Here is a 20408-nt window from a genome sequence, read left to right on the forward strand (position 1 = left end):
TCCCCTTAATCACAAATTATGTCTGAATCTCAACTTGATTTTTTTGTTAACCTCTTTCTCATTTCAGATCACGAATTACCTTGAAACTTGTGGTAGAAAGGCCCCGACCTTATTGTCTCTATTAGAAGTCTACCCTACATGTGCACGTTGAGCTCAATTATCTAACTTCCTGGGAGAGATATCGAAAAGTGGTTAACTGACAAAATCTTTATCATAATATCTCCAATAAAGTTAGCGATCAGGAGTTCCTTCTTCCGAAGTTTCAAGTCATGTTTCCAGTTGATAAGCTGTTTGTTTACTTTGCGCCAATTTTTCTCGTTCCCTATAGGAGCTATGAAAAAGTGGTTAACTAATAAAATATTACTGAAATTATGATAAACATTTTATCAGTTTACGACTTTTTGATACCTCTTACAGTAACCGAGATAATTGAGCTCAAAGTTGTCAGCTTGTTGGCGCTTCTATGGCGGTTGCTACGGCAACATGGTTGTACCTTGATATGAGTAACAACATTTAATTATTATACTAACATAAACAAGTGTTTACAAAACAGCTTTATTTTAATTTTATTTATTCTAGTTCAAGAAGAAAATAATACATGATAAACAGATTCCAGATGGTAAAATAAATCAGATGAATGCCTGAAAAACCAGAGTCGTGCCAAGATTTTTGAAATTAAAATCTTCAAAAGTTCCTTTTAAAAATTTCGGTTCTGTGAAGTTCTTATTACCAGGTTCCGGTAAAAGTTGCCAACTGTCAACTTCCAGCTCCTATATCTCGATTCCTTTAAAAGATATCAAAAAGTGGTCAACTGAAAAAAAATATTGCTGCTATTATGATAAATATTTTATCAGTTGACCACTTTTTGATATCTATTAAAAGAACCGAGATAATTGAGCTCAAAGTTAGAGGGCCGTTCTGTTACAGGTTTTACGGCATCTTGCATTTAAACTGTTTCATACTTCCAAATGTAACTCAATCTACATGTTGAGTAATAAATACATGCAACACAAACAAATCTTTCTAATCAGTGTAACTCCAAAATCCATCATTGGTCTTATTCCCAAAGTTTCCCATTTGTGTGTACTTAACTAATCCAGCTACGTAATACAGTATTGTTGGTGTAAGAGTGATTAACCTCTTTGTGCCCTCTAAATATCCCCCGATCATCTCAATGTGTTGTGTAATCAACACTTTTAATATCAGATTTAAGTGTTGGGGACCAAATTAGGTCTGAGAATCGCAGAAAACAAAGAAATAGAACATCTTTCTTCAATTTCTAGATCTATTCCTATATTGTTACAAAATGTTACAAAGTTCATCTAAACCATCACTTTCACCTCTAATTCTCCCTTTTTTTCGCGAAAAGTGTCTCCCTCTTTCCTTTTAAAATCCCATACAAAACCGGTTTTTTTTCACTATGACATAACTTTATCTGCATTTTTATCTGCTTTTTCTTATCGTTTTTCTTGTGGTCTTTTTTGTGGTATTTTCTAATAGAAAAAAGGTTTTACTGGAGCTGAAAATCGATTAGGAAATTCTGAAAATAAGGATTTCTCTGCGCCCTCTCGCTCTCTCGCGCGTAGCCATAGAGCGCGCTTGCATTTCTCTAGCAGCCAACGCGTGCAGATTTTTCAGCGAATTTCAGACTTTTTTCCTCTATTTTACTAGGTTTTTGAGCTATTTTTTTCTCAATTTTTTGTATTTTTCAGCTCTTCCAAATGGTTTTCGACGAAGAGCCACCAAACAGTCAGAAGAAATGGACGCAGGTTGCGAAACGAAAATTTTCAGAAATTAATCAGTTTTTTGAAATTTTCAGCAAGCCACCACATCAGCGTTCGGTTTGATGGAGTCGTTGCGCGGACAGGGGTCGAGTCTGGCGAAAAATATCAAGAATTTCGGAAAATCGCTAGTTAAAGAGCACCAGAAGTCGCAAGGAGGCGCGACGACGCCGGTTAGATTTTTCTGAAAATTAAAACACTTTAATTTGAATTTTTAAATTTAAAAAAAAAGCTTTTTAGCTATTTAAAAATGCTCAAGATTTAAAAAAAAATTTCCCAATGCTAAAAAAATCCGGAAATCCCCATTTTTCGGTCAATTTCCGTAGCTTCACCAGCAATTTTTCAAATTTACTGCGAAAAAAATTTTTCTCAACAATTCAAATTTCCAGCCCGAGCACCGCGACGATGATATCCGTCTGACATGGCTCACAAATCGTTTGGTGCTCGCCGACACGTTGCACACCTCCAAAGAAGGGCTTCTGAAAGCTGAGCACGCCGTCGTTCGAGAGATGATCGATTGTCAGCCATATGTAGTGGTTAATGTGCATGCTGAGTGAGTTTTTAGCGTTTTCAAGGCAAAAATTATGCTAAAATCGATAAAATTGGCCTAGAAAACCATCATTTTCAGTGGATGTTTGGTCATTTTGACCATTCAGACTATTTTTAAGCTATTCAGACCATTTTCAGACCCTTTTAGGAACATTTTCAAGCCATTTAGACTATTTTTGGACTATTTAGGTCATTCTTAGACTATTTAGACTATTTAGACCATTTTCAAGTTATTTATACCATTTTGGATTCTTTTCAAACCACTTAGACCAATTTTAGGCTATTCAGACCATTTTTAGAGCATTTTTGACTATTTTTAGAGCGGTTTGGACCATTTTTAGAGCATTTTAGACCATATTAGACTACTTCAGACTATTTTTGACCAGTTTTAAACCATTTTTAAGCTAGCTAGACTATTATTAGGCCATTTTTTTACTTTTAAGACTATTTTTCAGGCTTTAGAAACCATTTTAGACCATAAATCGACGAATTTTCAACTTTCCAGACCCCTAAAACTCGATGGATATGCAAAATCGGTGCACGTTCCATTGGGCACTGCTGCGAAAGGAGGTCTTCCCAAGTATCCAACGATTCAGGCGTTGATTCCTGTAAGGTTGTTCAAAAAACTAGCTGAAAATTGCCTTCTAGAACATTTAAAAAGCTGTGTTTTGCTCTGAAAATTCGGTGAAAATTCCAGATCCTCAATGAGTACTGTCTTCTGACCAACGACGCGGCAATCGTAATTTTTGGAAGTGATGGTGAGAGTTTTATGCATTAAAATGTGTGGAAAAACATGAAGATTCATATAGAAACGGAGAAAAAGTTTGAGAAAACCCGCAAAACCTCTGAAAATTGCATTTTTCATGGTTTTTAAATTATTTTTCATGATTTTTGGAACATTTTTCATGGTTTTTGGACCATTTTCCTGATTTTTGAACCATTTTTCATGATTTTTGGACCATTTTTCATAATTTCCGGATCGTTTTTCATGATTTTTGGATCATTTTTCATGATTTTTGGATCATTTTTCATGATTTTTGGACCATTTTTCATAATTTCCGGATCGTTTTTCGGATCATTTTTCATGATTTTTGGACCATTTTTCATAATTTCCGGATCGTTTTTCATGATTTTTGGACCATTTTTCATGATTTTTGAACCATTTTTCATAATTTTCGGATCGTTTTTCATGATTTTTGGACCATTTTTCTAGCCATTTTCAGCAAAAAAAAACATAAAATTGCTAGAAAAAAACCAAACAGGTTTTTCAGCTAATTTTGAAGATTTTTTTATCGATTTTCCGAATTTTTCGTCTGAAATTTGGTGTTCTTGACGGAAGATTACTGTAGACTACTGTAGGAAATCTTGTAGTTTGTAGTTTTGGTTTTTGCAAACACAACCACGTCAAAATGCAGATAAAAACAAACTACAAACTACAAGGTTCTGTACAGTAATCTACAGTAATCCTCCGTCAAGAACACTAAATTTCAGACAAAAAAAACCGGAAAAATCGAAAAAGAATCTTCAAAAAGGGCTGAAAAATCTAGAAAGGTCTAAAAATTTTGCGAAAAATCGGAGAAGAAATCAATTTTTTATTTAAAAATTTCCAAAATTTCTGGTTGTCTTCTTGCAATTTTAGGGCGAAATTTGATGAAATTCTTGCTGAAAATAGTTAAAAATGATTGAAAATGACCCAAAATAGACTGAAATCAGTCTAAAAACCACCACCTTTTTAAGAGTTTAAACAATGATTTTAGACCTATTTTAGCCTATTTTAGGCAATTACCCGGCCATTTTCAGCTATTTTCAGCAAACATTCAATCAGATTTTCGCGAAAAATTGCTAGAAAAAAGCATAGTTGCTATTTTTCAAATTTTTTCCATTTTCAGCCAATTTTGGAACATTTAGATTGTTTTCAGACCATTTAGACCCTTTGAAAACAATTTTCGGTCGTTTTCTGCACATTTTCGACTATCTTTAATCGTTTTTGATTGATTTTGGACTATTTTCGGTCGTTTTTAGATCATTCTGATCATTTTTAAGCTATTTGCAGGCAATTTCATACCTATTTTAAAACTTTTTAGATCATTTTAGGACAGTTTTTCACTATTTTAGTCAGTTTTATACCATTTTTAGAACATTTCAGACTACTTTAGACACTTTTAGACCCATTTTTAGACGATTTTGAATTACAGAAAATGTCCAAATCACTGCGGCCTTCTGTCTCGTCGCGTCTCGTACCATCTCCCGGGTCTCTGACTTCCTTCGCGACTCCCTTCCAAACCGTTTCGATCGTCTCCCCAACACATATCACCTGTTTCTGGAGCAAACGAAGCACATCTGCAAACTGCACACCCGTCGTCGACAACCCCTTCAAACGGGCGCCCTCATCTCCCAAATCGTTCTGGAGCCGGGCACGTTGCTCATCGACGGCGAGCTCTACGCGGCGATTCAGCAGGGTGTGGGTCAGTTGAAAGTGATCGAGTTCTCGGCGCAATCGTGTCGGAATCGACAGGGACAGCTGGTTTTTGGAATGGAAAATGTTGAGACGGTGGATGATGTCGTCGTTTTTGTGGGGAAAAAGTCGGATGTGGTGAGTTTTAGACCAATTTTAGACCATTTTTGGACATTTGGACTATTTTAGACACGTTTATACCTTTATTAGACCATTTTAGACAGTTTTAGACCTAATATTAAAGCATTTTAGACTGTTTTAGACCCATTTTTAGAACATTTTACACCATTTGAGACCATTTTATACCATTTATAGATCATTTTTGACTATTTTAGCCGCATTTTTAGAGCATTTTACGCCATTTAAGACCATTTTAGACCCATTTTTCGAACATTTTGGACTATTTTAGACCCATTTGTAGAGCGTTTAAAACTATTTTTTAAGAATTTAAACCAATTAGACTCGATTGCCAGATGTGGTGAATGATTGATTTGAAGTGAGAGACGCAGAGAAAAAGAACACTTCTTGGAGGTCCCATTAATCGCCCCAAAAACGTCGATTGCTCATTTTAGTGTTCTAGCAACAGTAATCGTAGAGGTTAGGCTGAAATTGAGCTTGAACAGGGGCTGCTTTTCTGGTTTGTTTTTGAAGGGAACGGAAGTCGCCCTAGGAGCAAAAAACAAGCTAAAAGTGCGTCCGGAAAGGAGGATGTGACATTTTTCTCCATTTTTTTCGAGTAATGGAATCCCGTGGGACCTCCAAGAAGTGTTCTTTTTCTCTGCGTCTCTCACTTCAAATCAATCATTCACACATCTGACCGTGCATATCGACTATTTCGACCATTTTGAGAGCATTTTTAAGCATACCTTGACCGATTTTGAGCACTTTTAGACCGTTCAAACTACTTTTGACAATTTTTAGTTCATTTTTAGATCATTTTCAGGCCGTTCAAGTCATTTCAGACCGCTTTTAGACCGTTGAGCCCGATTTTAGATTCTTTTTACACCATTTTTAGAACAGTTCAGACAAATTTGACCATTTTTTTAGATGATATAGGCCATTTAGAATATTAACACCATTTTTAGACCGTTTTTGACCATTTTCAGATTATTTTTAGACTATTTCGACCACTTTTAGACCATTGTTCCCCCACCAATTAGACTGATTTAGACAATTTCTAGGCCATTTTCAGGCCATTTCAACCGTTTTTTGGTTAATTTTCAGACCATTTTTACATTGAAAAACGCTCCAGAATCATCGTTCTGCTCTCATTTCGACCCTCACCTTCTCTATTATAATCCATATAAGCCTCCCTCCATCCCCACAACAACCGGTCAGAGACAGAGGAAGCAGATGTTGTGGGGCGTAGTAACGGGAAACCCGTCGCTGACCTACTACTCCTATTTACCTATTTGGAAAATGAAAAGGAAGGAGAATGTGCTACTGCTGCTTCCTCTCTCTCTCCCGTTTTACCGCCTCATTGGGAATCCAAATTAGACGAAAAGTCTGTTTTGGAGGAGAGAGAGCGCCTTATATGGCATCCTTTTGGATTCAATTTTCGACCGCTTTTCAAGGGTTTTTGGTCTATTTTTTTCTTTATTTTCCGGAATTTTCAGTTAAAAATACACATTTTAATAGCAAAATCATAAAAATCGGTTGGAAAACGAAAAAGTTGTGATGATTTGAAATTTTTGGATCAAAAATTGTAATTTTGAAAATTTCTAAAATTTTTTGATTTTATTCAATTTTTGACCGATTTTCAAGGTTTTAGGCTTAAAATGCAGCAGATCCGCTTAAATTTCAGTTCAAAATACACATTTTGATAGCAGAACCATCGAAATCGGTTGAAAAATAAAAAACTTGTGATGGTTTGAAAGTTTTGGGGATCAAAAAATTAAATTTGAAAAATTCTAAAATTTGAGTTTCAAGGTTTCAGGCTCAAAATGTGTCTCTCTTAAGCCATTTTTCATCTGTCTACATCTCCAAAAATTGCCCCATTTGACATGAATAACCTGCTCATTTTTCCCCCTTTCCTCTCTGCCCTCATTTTGCTGTGTTACCTAGAATAAGGGGTCCCAGAAAGATGTGCCCCACGGAGTCACCGTCACAAAATATTCCCCTCAAAAATATCAAATTTCCAGAAGCACCCGATTCTCGCCGTCAAATTCAACACACAACTCCTGGAGCCCGAGGACGCGTCGATCGTGTTCACGCCTTCTGAAATGGACGTCTCCAAGATGGTCGCGTCGGCGATGCCCATTCAGGATTTGAGGTTTGTGAGACAAAAATAGAAAAAAAAAGAAAAAAATAGAGGAAATGGGTTGGTCCCTCCAACCCACAAGGCGGTATCGAGTTTCCTTTTTCTTGGAGCTAGAACCACAAAAAAGAAGAAAAAGGAAAATTGGAACTTTTGGGTCCCTTCCCAGCTAACTCAACTCATTTTCAAGTTCAAGTTCCATTCCACAACTTTCTCTTTTTTGAAAAAAAAATAAACTGATTGGTCCATGACACCTCCTCATGGGGCTCCTGCACGTTTCAGAACCCGACGTTTCGGAACCACGATGTTTCAGAACCCGACACTTCAGAACCCGACATTTCAGAACCTGAAGTTTCAAAACTCGACGTTTCAGAACGCGACACTTCAGAACTTTTCTGCATTTTTACATAGTGATTTTTGTACTCCTTTGATGTGCAAAAATGCAGAAAAGTTCTGAAACGTCGAAAATGTCGTGGTTCTGAAACGTCGGGTTCTGGAACGTCGTGGTTCCGAAACGTCAGGTTCTGAAACGTCGGGTTCCGAAACGTCGTGGTTCGGAAACGTCGTGGTTCCGAAACTTCGGGTTCTGAAACGTCGGGTTCCGAAACGTCGTGGTTCGGAAACGTCGTGGTTCCGAAACTTCGGGTTCGGAAATGTCGGGTTCTGAAACGTTGTGGTTCCGAAACGTCGTGGTTCTGAAATGCCGTGGTTCCGAAACGTCGTGGTTTCGAAACATCGGGTTCAAAAACATCTGGTTCTGAAACTTCGGGTTCTGACACGTCCAAGAGCCCTTACTCCTTTCTCCCGACTGATTGGTCCACGGCAACCTATCCATGGCCGACCGCAGCCTTGGCTCCTGGACATTTCAGAACCCGGCGTTTCGGAACCACGACATTTTCGAACCACGACGTTTCAGAACTCGACACTTTAGAACCCGACGTTTCAGAAACACTATGCAGAAATTCAAAAAAGTTCTGGAACGTCGGGTTCTGAAACGTCCAGGACCCTACCATTTTCTCCCTAACCCTCGAATCTTCCAGAATGATCGTCAACTTCGCCACTCGCCGTATGCCAACCCTCAACTCCCTTCAATTCGATCGCTATAAGCTTCTATGTGTCCGAAACGAGCGAGAGCTGGAGGGCTATCAACGATCGTATGGTGACGTGGATTCTGAAGACGAGTCGCCAATTCTGAGAAGCGCACGGTCGAAAAGTGGTACTAAACAAGCGACGGAGACCGCTTCCTCGTCGTCTGGAAACTTCTTCGATTCACTTCAATTCGCGGATAGCAACGAGCCAGCACACTATCGAGAGCAGCGAGAATCGACGCTTTTGGTAAGAGCTAGCTTTAAAAAATTGGCTGAAAATAACCCCTAAAATGATCAGGTATCAATTGAAAAAGCCTGGAAAACCGTGTCGAATAGTCTAATTTGTCTGAAAATTGCTGAATTTGACCCCAAAAATTGTCTGAAATGGTTAAAATTGATCCGAAATTGAACCTAATTAATCGAGAAATCCGTCTTAAATTAGTCTAGTTTTGCCTGAAAATGATGAAAAATGACTGAAAAATGACCCCAAATATCGTCTGGAATTGCTGAAATTACTCCTAAATTGATACTGCTAATACTCCTAATTTTCAATTTCTGATTCTATGGCTAAAAGTATAGGGGCCCTTCTATTACAGGTTACATAGAAAAATAGAAAAATCATATTTCCAGGACGCCCACGACGAGCAACAACACACCGCCGACCTCCTCGATGGATTCCATTTGGGTGGTGAAGAAATGTCGTCGCCAGCTGGCGAAACCCCCATTCTCTCAGCTCCAACACCTGCGAGTTCCGATTACGACTCGATGTCGAGCTCACAGAACCGGAAGAACCCGTCACCGGCGCCAGCCATCGACGATTTGTTGGGGTTGGGCTCTCAGACAGCCACCACGGCTCCTCCGGCACCCACTCAAAGCTCCAGTAACCTCGTGGATTTCGATTTTGGCGCGCCAATCAAGCCGACGAATTCGGGAAGCAGCTTGAATTCTGGAAGCAACAACGCCACGATGTCATCATTCTCGAATTCGGATCTGTTGGGAGGATTCTCACCGTTGAAACCGCAATCGACAGCGACGCCACCGAATACGAGGAACCCGTCGGCTGCTAGTGAGTATTTTTGATTTCTGACATGATGGCCTAACTTTTGCAAGCCGAGGTTTCTAGGCCACCACGATGAATAGACTAGAAACGGCCTGATATTCGCCTAGTGTGTTTCCTAGGCCATTTTAACTTGGTGGCCTAACTTTTGCAAGTTGAGTTTTCTAGGCCACCATGACCATGAAAAAATGTCCCAATTTTTCATTGGAAATTTTTTTTACTGAGAAAATGCGGGCCGGGCCGGGAAAATTGTCGTTTCGGCCCGGCCCGGCCCGGCCCGTTGCTAATATTCATCTGCTGTGTTTCCTAGGCCATTTTAACTTGGTGGCCTAACTTTTGCAGGTTGATTTTTCTAGGCCACCATGACCCATAAGATTTTCCAGACTCCAAACCAGTGTCCCAAGTGAACTCTCAAGCCGACTTCGAGGCCTTCCTCTCGAACTACCCTGAAAAACAGCAGGCTCCGCCCACCAGCCAACCTCCACCGTACTCGTCGCAGAAGCCTCAACCAACGAAGCGTAAGAATCTTATTGAAAGACGTCAGACCCATTTATTGATTAATTTTCAGCACAAAACTCATACAAACCAGCGTTCGGTGAGACTCCTGGGACCGCCAAGGTTTCAATGGACGCCTTTGGGGATTTGTTGAGCCAAGGGGTAAGTAGAAGGATTTATATAAGAGCCAGAAGCGCGCCAGCTAGAATACAGAAAAACATAAGAAAAGAAAATTAAATCCTCATTGAAATTGTCGAGACCTTTGGGGCCACTACAGAATTCTGATGATGGTTCTCTAGGCTTCCAGTGTGTCCAGTGGGTTTAGGCTTCCCTGGACATCCTATCGCTGCTAGAATCAACTTTCTGATTGTCCGATTCTCCACAAAATACACAAAAAAGTTCATAGCACAGATGCTCTCCAATCGGAAATAGAAATAACCGTCTTGAACGGATTGCGGAAGGGATGAATAGGTTGTCTGGAATATAGGACCATATATAAAGGCCATGGTACCAAGTGGCCATATGTAGTACCAAGTTGGTACCATATATGGCCATAGTACTATCAACTCACCGGAAAAGTCCTCATTAGAAAAGAGCCGACCTCATAGAACGATAGATAGATTGAGAGCGCCAACGCTTGCCTCATCAAAATCTGCTCTCGCTTCTTCTGACTCTGAATCAACTGCGCTGAAGGCGTCGACGTTGTCGACATCTTCTGGAAGACCTTGGAATACACATGGTGTCGCGCAGCCTTCAAGTGTAGAATAAGCGCTACATTGATAATAAGCAGAGTGGTTGGGATCCATATAAGGTGGGTGTTGGTGAATCGGGTGACAGGGTGGCGTTCTGGCCAGCAGACAGTTTGAAAGATGAGCTCACTGGCTAGATAGTTCACGGAGCATGTGGAGAAATAGGGAATGAGGAGGAGTATAAGGCAAAGGATCTGTAAATGTGTCCTTAGTTCATACCGTATTTGGAAATAGGGCCAAAACAGGTGCAGGCGGGCCCTGGCATATTTTCTCTTAGAATCGATATTTCTGGACCAACTAGACTGGATATGATAGGAGAACTCAAGAACTACAAAATGACACTACTTGGGATACTGTATATTGTCTATGAGCAAAGTAACAAGGCTTCATAGCTGTGACCGCGTAGCTCTGGCGATTTTTGTGTTATAAGCCAAAAATCGTCGGAGCTACGCGGTCACAGCTTTAAAGCCTTGCAACTTTGCTCATAGACAAGCTACAGTTTTCCAAATAGTATCAATTCGTAGATCTTGAGTTCTTCTATCATATTTAACTTAATTGGTCAAGAAATATGGATTCTAAATGAAGCTATGGCCGGGACCGTATTGGGCTCTTCTTGGGCACATTTCAAAGTACGATTCAGACTAGACGTACCAGAATCAAACCCGAGTAGCAAAATATTCGCCGCTGACTGAAAACCGCTTGATCTGTGGGTCTCAACACGATCCAGATACGATTCATAGTCATCACAACGCTAATACACAGTGGGATGAAATAGTTCAAGGTTCCGAGTAGGGTTATCTCCTTGCCCATGAATTGGCGGTATTCTGAAATTAGCTTATTTCCTCTAATAGAGTTTTGGTTTCAAAACTCCGAAAGTTTGGGTTCCAAACCATCAAATTCGAGCACAATTGTCTCGGCTCCTTTAAAAGATATCAAAGTTCTGTCAACTGATAAAATGTTCTCCATATCATGCCGACCGTTTTATCAGTTGACGGATTTTCGATATCTTTTGAAGGAGCCGAGATAATTGAGCTCAAAGTTGAGTGGCCTTCAATTAGAGGAAATACGGTATCAGCAGGATCTCTGAAGGCTTCAGACCGGAGCTCATGACTGAAGCTTCTGTCTGAAGCTTCTGGAATCCACACTCACCCAGATAATCAATCTTGGAAAGCAAGAGATAAGTGCCACAATTGATAGTAAACGCAGCTTTACAAATGACTCCACATGCACTCATAACAGTGAGATAAGCAAATGGGAAGTGCGGATCCTTCCGATGCTTGATAGCCATCACAAATAGGCAAACATCAAAGATCGTAAGGAGTACAGCCAAAATGGAGAATACGGTAAGGGCGATGCCATGAAAAAGGGACATTTCGGAGAGCATTTCTGATGTTTGGGACAATCGACTCCTGAATCGGGAAACAGAAAAAGCAAGCGAAAAAAAGAAGAAGGCGAAAACACATTAAGGGGGGGGGGGGTAATAGCAATCAAAAATCCACACACCACCACAACACCTTTTTGCACACAGCTGAATTGAAAAGTAATCAGAGCCAGGGGAGATTTTTTATGTGATTCATGGAATCTGGAACAGGTTGATTGGTTTTCTGGCTTATGGGTTACGGTAACCAAACTACAGTACCTCAATTTCCCTCGAAAGTCGGGTCTTTGGAACTTTGAAACAAGTACCGTATTTTTGAGCTCAGAAACAGGTACCATACTACTTTTGAGCTCTGAAGCAAGTACCGTACTGTGAAACAAGTACCGTACTTTTGATCTCTGAAACAAGTACCGTACTTTTTGAGCTCTGAAACAGTACCGTACTTTTGAGCTCTCAAACAAGTACCGTAATTTTGAGCTCTGAAACAAGTTCCGTACTTTTGAGCTCTCAAACAAGTACCGTACTTTCGAACTTTGAAACAAATACCGTACTTTCGAACTTTGAAACAAGTACCGTACTTTTGAGCTCTGAAACAAGTACCGTACTTTTGATCTCTGAAACAAGTACCGTACTTTTTGAGCTCTGAAACAGGTACCGTACTTTTGAGCTCTCAAACAAGTACCGTACTTTCGAACTTTGAAACCAGTACCGTACTTTTGAGCTCTGAAACAAGAGCCGTACTTTTGAGCTCTGAAACAAGTACCGTAGTTTTAAGCTCTGAAACAAGTACCGTAATTTTGAGCTCTGAAACAGTTACCGTACTGTTGAGCTCTGAATCAAGTATCGTACTTTGAGCTCAATTATCTCGGTTCCTTTAAGAGATATCAAGAGTCCTTCAACTGATAAATTGTTCCCCATTTCATGGCGACATTTTATCCGTTGATAGCTCCTTGATATCTCTAATAGGATCTCTAAAAATTGAGTTCAAACTATGGTATCCAAATTAATTGAAAAATCAGCAAAAAAATGATTTATTGCATAGTCACAGTGACAACGTTCATCTGCTTCTTCTTGAAAAACCCATAAAAATCTAGAAACGCTTGTCTACTAGCCTTGCTAATCACAAAGTAGACAAAAAAGTTCAACGAACAAATTGTGAGAATTCGAACGAAATAAAAGTCATCCTTAAAATCCGAAGACTGGGCGTCGAAGGATCCGGGAAGCAGACGGATGTACAAACTGCCGATCTCATAGATAGAGAGGTAGACAGCAGTGACAGTAACCGTCCGGATCAGCGAGTTGCTGGTAGTTGTCATTTTCAGTTTCATATAGAAGATGAGTAGGAAGTTGACGATCATAGCGGAGACAGGGAAGTAGATGGTGTACTTGTTTTGAAACCAGGTTAGCTGAAATACCGTATCATTAACTTTGATCCTAATTATCTCGGTTTCTATGAGAGATATCAATAATTGTTTAACTGATAAAATATTAGTGATATTATGATAAGCAATTTATCAGTTGACAAATTTGATATCTTTTAAGGGAACGGAGATAAAGGGCAACTACCATATGCCTATCCGGAACACATGCGGAAATCCACGTGGCAGGATGAGCATGAAAATTGATAGAGCAAGTGGAGTAGTAGGGAATGAGAAGATCGATGAAGGAAAGGAGCTGAAACATCTGGCGTAAGCGACTTAGCTACAGTAGCCAAACTACCTTAATCGCAATACAGTAACCCAGAATTTGGAACTCTCCAAAAACTGAGGATCTCGTTGGAAAGGCAACCACGAAGACACGATGAATCGTCATCAACCAGTTGAAATAGATTGGTGTCAAGTAGCCCCATGTAGAGATCAAGGATAATTGCTTACCGAAGAACTGGCGGTATTCTGAAGTTCTGGGTCATACGGTATCAATCTGAAAGTTCCCAGCTAACCTTCATAACCATCTTCCCCATTGATCCCGCTGGAAATCACATAACCATCAATGAGGAGCAAATGGGAAGCTTTATTTAGGATTCCACAAATGGTCATACAGAGAATATATACAGTGGGAGTGTCGTCTTTCTTTTTGGAGCGTTTCTTGGCGACTAGATACAGTAAGGATACATCATAGCACAAAAGGAAGAGGACAAGGGTCGAGAAGGCTATATGGGAGAGTCGGAGGGGCATTTTGAGAAGAAAATCTAGAAGAATCTAGAAAGGAGAGGGAGCTAGAGATTCGGATGATTTATGGTCCAGCTTGCTTCAAGTAACCGAAGCGCTGACAGCTGTAACTCCAACTTTATTGCTCTCCTTCCAGCCAATAGCGTTGAGGAACAAGCGTCTGGTGCTCTTCGTGACCACGAAATAGACCATAAAGTTCAGCGAGGCGATTGCAAAGAGTCTCAGCATATACGACATTGATTGAATCTCGATAGGGAAGCTTTCAAAGTGTTCCTGGAAGATAAGGGTTGGGAGGTACCGTACTTGCTCTAATAGAAGCCCGTCAACTTTGAGCTCAATTATATCGATTCCTGTGAAAGATATTGAAATTCTGTCGACTGATAAAATGTTTGCCATAATATCAGCATCATTTTATCAGTAGACAAAATTTTGATAGCGTTATCAGAAATCGAGATAATTGAGTTCCAAGCTGAAATAAAGCAATCCTTACCGGAAACCATCTGAGATGAAGATAGATGAGCTCATAAACTGATAGATAAATAACTATGAATGACACTTGACGAATCATGGCTGTCTCACGTTTCACCTGATGGTTGGTGGTATCTGATCCATTTTTATTGGAAAATTTCCGAACTACCAAGTATACAACCATCAGGGCCACAGATCCAAACTGCACGTAGATGAGATACATGTTTTGGAATAGGGTGATCTGAAACATTATCTTTGTTCTAGCTATACAAATCAATCTTACTGGATGCCGTTCAGGATTACATGCGGATTCCAATCTGCTCGTCAAGGCTTTAAAGTTCATAGTGCAGTCGGAATAGAAGGGGATGAGGAGCCACACCAGGATGACAATAGCTATCAGGGAGCTATAGATGAGCAATTTAGCCTCATTGAAGAATCTAGCAGCCTTCATAGGAGTGACAAAGATAACGATTCGATGGATAGTCATGAGCAAGCTAATGAACATTGGGAACAGATAGGAGAAGGTGAAGATCAAGGTAACGAGTTATCCCACAGCTTGTCTGTACACCTCATATCCGATGTTGAGGAATTCGACAATTGGCCAGGCCACTACCATGAACAGTATGGAGACCTTGCTGATGAGACCACAGCTAGTCATATAGACTATATAGGCAAACGGACCTTTCTCCTTTTTGAAGAATCTCTTGTGGATTACTGTACCAAGAAGTGTGCCATCGTACAGCAGGAAAAAGATAATGGTGATGAGGAATAGGGTTTGAGAGGGGAGTAGGGACCAGAGCACCGGCATCTACTGAAGAGGGAGACTTCAGATTCTGAAGCCTTCAGAATACCTTATATGGAAAGGACTATAGTAGTAGACTTCTACCGGAAGAGGGTGACTTCAGAATGAAGGCTTCAGATTCTGAAAGCTTCAATATAGTTCTGGAAGTGAATGAAGGAGGGTGGAGCTTTTCCGAATCACGAGTCTCGGCTATCACCTTGGAATGAATGAGGTGCTCCAGAATTCTGGTTCCAAAAAGTTTGGAGCACGAGTATCTGTCTTTTTAATCTATTTTTTGTGTGACTTGGCACGAGAACTAGAGAATATAATGACGAATTTGGATGAGGAAGTGGTGAATGAATGGTTTATTAGAATCAATTCTTAACAGCAAAATTGTTAGCAGTCGTTTGACTTAGACTTGCATTCCTTTTGGCACTCATCTTCTTGGAATTCCATCCCAATTGAGCCAGAACGAGGCTCCGAGTGGATTGGGTCAGCACGAAATAGATGAAGAAATTCAAGGATCCGACTGCTAGGAGACGCAAGTCGTAGGTGATAGTTTGAAAGGCAAATGGCATAGAGCGGAAGGATTCCTGAAATGCTTAATGAAGATTACTGTACCCAACCTAACAGTCTTACGGGATAGAGTCTTGTATGCAGGTACAGCACTTCATAGACCGACAGATAGAATCCTATAAAGAATGCCTGACGAATCATTGCATTCTCCCGCTTCAATTGGCTATTGGACATTGCCAAGGCGAAAACTGAGTTCTTCCAGAACTTTCTTGATATCCTTTGTGCAAATAACAATAAGGCATTCACACCCATAGACAAAATTGGAACATATATCAAGTACTTGTTCTGAAACCATGTAACAGGGTGTCTATCCGGCGCGCACGCTGATTCAAGGAAGCTTGTCAAGGCGTTGAAGTTCAAAGTGCAACTGGACACTTGTTGGACTAGAAGCCAGTTGAATACTAGGAAGCAGACAAGGATACAGTAGGCAGCGACTTTGATGTCTGTGAACCATTTGGTGGATCTCATAGGGGACAAGAAGATGAGGATTCGGTGCAAGGTCATCATGCAGTCTAGGAATAGAGGGGTTAGATAGCAGAAAAGGAAGATGAATGTGACATAGGAGCCCAGGAATTGGCGGTATTCTGAAAATAAAGCAAGCTATAGTATTGGGCAACGAGACCATGTATAGTGAAATATATAGTACCATATTTATAAAGGAATATGTAGTACCATGTGTAATGAAGTAGATAGTACCAATTGCTATATATTTAACCATACATCATATCGTTCTTACTAAAATGATACTGGTTTTACTATCTATGGTACATTACATATTTCGCTATATATGGTACTATGTAGTTTACTATGCATGGTACTACGTATGGCACCATACATGGTACCATATACTTTATATAGTACCATATACGGTGCTATACGTGGTGCTATTTGTTCCGCTATATATGGTACTACATAATGATGTGTATGGTGATGTATGTTTTACTATATATGGTGCATAAATCCAGCTTACTCTCATATCCCCCGTTTGGTACAAGCCACTCAGCCAGTGGCCATGAATCCACCATAACGATAGCATTCAATTTCTCGACAATACCGAAACCAGTCAAAAAGATAATATAAACGAATGGTCCTGTACTTCGAGACAGCGACATACGCTGCTTTACAATGCAGTATAGAAGAGTGGCATCGAAGCATGTGCAAAATAGGTTACAAACTGTGAAGATAGCTTGGGCAGAGGTGACGAGCCATTGGAGCATTATGGATATACCAGACTCTGGAAAAAGGGAATGCTCTGGATTGTGACCTCCTAGACGGACGCATTTAGGTCTAGACGGGACAACGACTGTTTTTTAGTAGTACAGACACAATATCAAAACTAGTAAAAGAAATTTTATTAAGGGCTGTAGGTTAGGGTGGCTGGACTCTAATCTAAGGGGCAAACAATTTTTTGTCAACTTGGCGTATTCCTTGCCCCTTGGCGTCAATGAAAAAGTGTCGAGACAAGTGGCCCGCTAATTGAATGTCACTTTTTAAGACACGCTTTTTTCTAGCACATTTCCTGTTTTCAGGGCTTCAAAACAACCCAACGAGACAATCAGAAGCAGAGCATTGGCACGATGCTCAAACAGGAACAATCGAAGAATTTGACGCCCGAGGAGATTAAGGTGAGCTTGATTATCTCGATTTTGAGCTCAATTATTTCAGCTCCTTCAAAAAAATGTTGATTAATTGTCAACTGATAAAATACTGCTGATACTATGAGGACAATTTTATCAGTTGACAAATTCTTGATATCTTCTGAAGGAGCCGAGAGAATAGAGCTCGAACTACGGTATTCAAGTTGACTGAAAAAAATTTTTCAATGTCAATTTTGAGCTCAATTATCTCGGCTCCTTTGAAAGATATCAAAATTTTTTCAACTGATAAAATACTCCTGTTATCATGAGGACAATTTTATCACTTGACACAATTTCGATATCTTTTGAAGGAGCACAGATAATTGAGCTCAAAATACGGTATTCAACTTAATTGGGACAAGTTTTCCCTGAGTCAATTTTGAGCTCAACTATCTCGGCTCTTTTGAAAGGTATCAAAATTTTGTCGACTGATAAAATACTCCTGATATCATGAGGACAATTTTATCAGTTTACAAAATTTCGACATCTTTTGAAGGAGCCCAGATAATTGAGCTCAAAATACGGTATTCAACTTAATTGGAGCAAGTTTTCCCTAAGTCAGTTTTGAGCTCAATTATCTCGGTTCCTTTAAAAGGTATCAAAATTTTGTCAACTGATAAAATACTCCTGATATCATGAGGACAGTTTTATCAGTTTACAAAATTTCGATATCTTTTGAAGGAGCCGAGATAATTGAGCTCAAAGTTGACGGCTTGTAATAGAGGAGATATAAGGGTGATAAGGAAAAAATGAATCAGAGAAAGGGGAGTTTATCAGAAACTTTAGTCTTTTTCGCCTTGACGTTTTTTTTGTTCTGCTTCGTGAGAACCATGGGAGTACATAAAAACATGAGTTTCTCATCGGTAGGAGCACAAAAAAAAAAGTTAGCACCAAAGAAGTTGATTTTAGGGTGAAAAATGTGTGAGAAGCCCGCAAAAAATTTTCCATTGCTCTGAAAAAATGTACTCTCTGATTTTAATGAACCAGTGAACTGGAAATAACTTTGTATTTGGGATTTACGGGAAAATGGTTGCAGGGTTACGGGCCATATATAGGTTATGAATAGGTCATATAAACCAAGGATAGCATAGCAGAACTCGAGAACTACAGAATGATGCTTATTGGGATACTGTATCTTGTTTTTGAGAAAAGTTACAACGCTTTAAAGATATGACCGCGTAGCTCAAATTGTTTTTGGCTTGTAACTTGGTTCATAGACAAGATACAGTATCCCAAATAGTAGCATTTTGTAGCTTTTGAGTTCTTCTACAGTATCCATTATAGATAGCTTAAAAAGATTGGGTCTGAAAGAAGATATACCGTAAAACCTCTAATAGAACGACACCCGGATCGTCCACTTTGAGCCTATATATCTCACTTCTTTCGAAAGATATCAAAAAGTGGTTAACTAGTAAAATGTTTATCAGGATATCAGCAACATTTTACTAGTTAGCCACTTTTTGATATCTTTTGCAGAAAATGAGATATATAGGCTCAAAGTGGACGTTCCGGGTGTCGTTCTATTAGAGGTTTTACGGTAGCTAGATCCGTTTGGGGCCATATGTAGACCATATGTAGTCAATATATACGCCTAATATACGTTGGCTTTATTGATATTGTAAAACTCAAATACTACAAAATGATGATATTTGGAGTACTGTAGCTTGTTTATGAGCAAAGTTACAAGGCTTTAAGGCTGTGACCGCGTAGCTCAGATGGTTTTTGGCTTGTAACTGTAATCATAGCTAAGATACAGTATCCCAAATAATATCATCTTGTAGCTCTCGAGTTCTTCTACAGTATCCATTTTAGATAGTTCAAAAAGGTCGGGTCTGAAAGAAGATATAGCTAGATTCGTTTTTGATCTGTCAGTTAGCCGAAAATCACTTTCTAAAGAACTGCTTAGAAAAATAATAAAAAATAGACTATGTATAAGCCGTAAAAGCCATATGCTTTTGGGCTAACTGGAATTGACCTTATCGAATTCGACGAGCCCTACAAAATGATGATAATTGGGATACTGTATATTGTCTGTGAGCAAAGTTACAAAGACATAAAGCTTTGACCGAGTAGCTCCGACGGTTTTCGGCACATAACATTGTTCATAGACAAGATACAGAATCCCAAATAGTACCATTTTGTAGCTCTTGGGTTCTTCTACAGTATGCATTTTAGTTGGAACGAAAATATTGATCTTGAAAAAAGCTATAGCCTGATCCGTTTTTGGTCCGTCACTTACCCGAAAACAAGAGATAAAAAACTACAGTAGGGGATACGGTTGTCTCCGACGCCGGACATTCGCCGCCGGACGTCCGTCGGCCGGTTTTTGGCTTATAACATTTCTCATAGACAAGTTACAGTAATCCAGATAATATCATTTTGTAGCTCTTGAGTTCTTCTATTGTATCCATTTTAGTTGTTTTGAAAATATCAGGTTTAGAAGAAGCTATAGCTAGATCCGTTTTTAGCCTATTTTGGTCATACCCCGCCAATCAAAATCTACAGTATCTCAATTTCAGATCCGCGACTGGACCCAAGGAAAAGAGCGTAACATTCGTGCGCTCCTGGGCTCACTGCACAACGTCCTCTGGGACGGAGCCGATCGATGGAATCAACCGTCGATGGGTGATTTGTTGACGCCAGATCAGGTATGTACCTTGAGCTGTTGGACCCTGAAAACCTGAAAAACCTGAAATCCCCATTCCAGATCAAAAAGCACTACCGAAAAGCGTGCCTGGTGGTGCATCCCGACAAGCTGACCGGCTCTCCACACTTGCCGCTGGCCAAGATGGTGTTCACCGAGCTCAACGACGCCTACAGCAAATATCAGAATGATCCGTCGACTTTATAAAGGACTTCTAAATTTTAACCATGTTTTTCCCCCTTTGTTCTTGCACCAACCATTTTCCTCTTCTAGTCTTCTAAATCCCTGCTTTCCGTATTATTATTATTATATTTTTGGCACTGTG

General features: G+C 39.7%; 4 protein-coding genes across 4 annotated transcripts; 1 reads left to right on the forward strand and 3 right to left on the reverse strand.

The window, feature by feature from the left end:
- Positions 1–1721: 1721 nt before the first annotated feature.
- Cbr-dnj-25 lies at positions 1722–20290 on the forward strand (the record flags this gene model as incomplete). The annotated part of the gene is made up of 15 exons (XM_045238602.1): positions 1722–1769; positions 1820–1954; positions 2171–2334; positions 2836–2938; positions 3028–3088; positions 4526–4923; positions 6927–7057; positions 8083–8377; positions 8710–9196; positions 9571–9705; positions 9756–9844; positions 14828–15079; positions 17332–17427; positions 19959–20087; positions 20147–20290. The coding sequence occupies 15 exons, from the start codon at positions 1722–1724 to the stop codon at positions 20288–20290; spliced, it is 2667 nt and encodes an 888-aa protein (XP_045092989.1).
- Positions 9916–11803, reverse strand: Cbr-srxa-6 (the record flags this gene model as incomplete). Its single annotated transcript, XM_002638497.1, has 4 exons — positions 9916–10158; positions 10254–10625; positions 11083–11255; positions 11581–11803. 4 exons carry the CDS (start codon positions 11801–11803, stop codon positions 9916–9918), a joined length of 1011 nt encoding a protein of 336 aa, XP_002638543.1.
- CBG05580 lies at positions 12841–13983 on the reverse strand (the record flags this gene model as incomplete). The annotated part of the gene is made up of 3 exons (XM_002638498.1): positions 12841–13215; positions 13529–13701; positions 13749–13983. The coding sequence occupies 3 exons, from the start codon at positions 13981–13983 to the stop codon at positions 12841–12843; spliced, it is 783 nt and encodes a 260-aa protein (XP_002638544.1).
- Positions 15601–17019, reverse strand: Cbr-srxa-1 (the record flags this gene model as incomplete). Its single annotated transcript, XM_002638499.1, has 3 exons — positions 15601–15819; positions 15866–16386; positions 16773–17019. 3 exons carry the CDS (start codon positions 17017–17019, stop codon positions 15601–15603), a joined length of 987 nt encoding a protein of 328 aa, XP_002638545.1.
- Positions 20291–20408: the final 118 nt, after the last annotated feature.

This window comes from Caenorhabditis briggsae (genome assembly GCF_000004555.2).
Source record: "Caenorhabditis briggsae complete genome, chrV, whole genome shotgun sequence".
NCBI lineage: Eukaryota > Metazoa > Nematoda > Chromadorea > Rhabditida > Rhabditidae > Caenorhabditis > Caenorhabditis briggsae.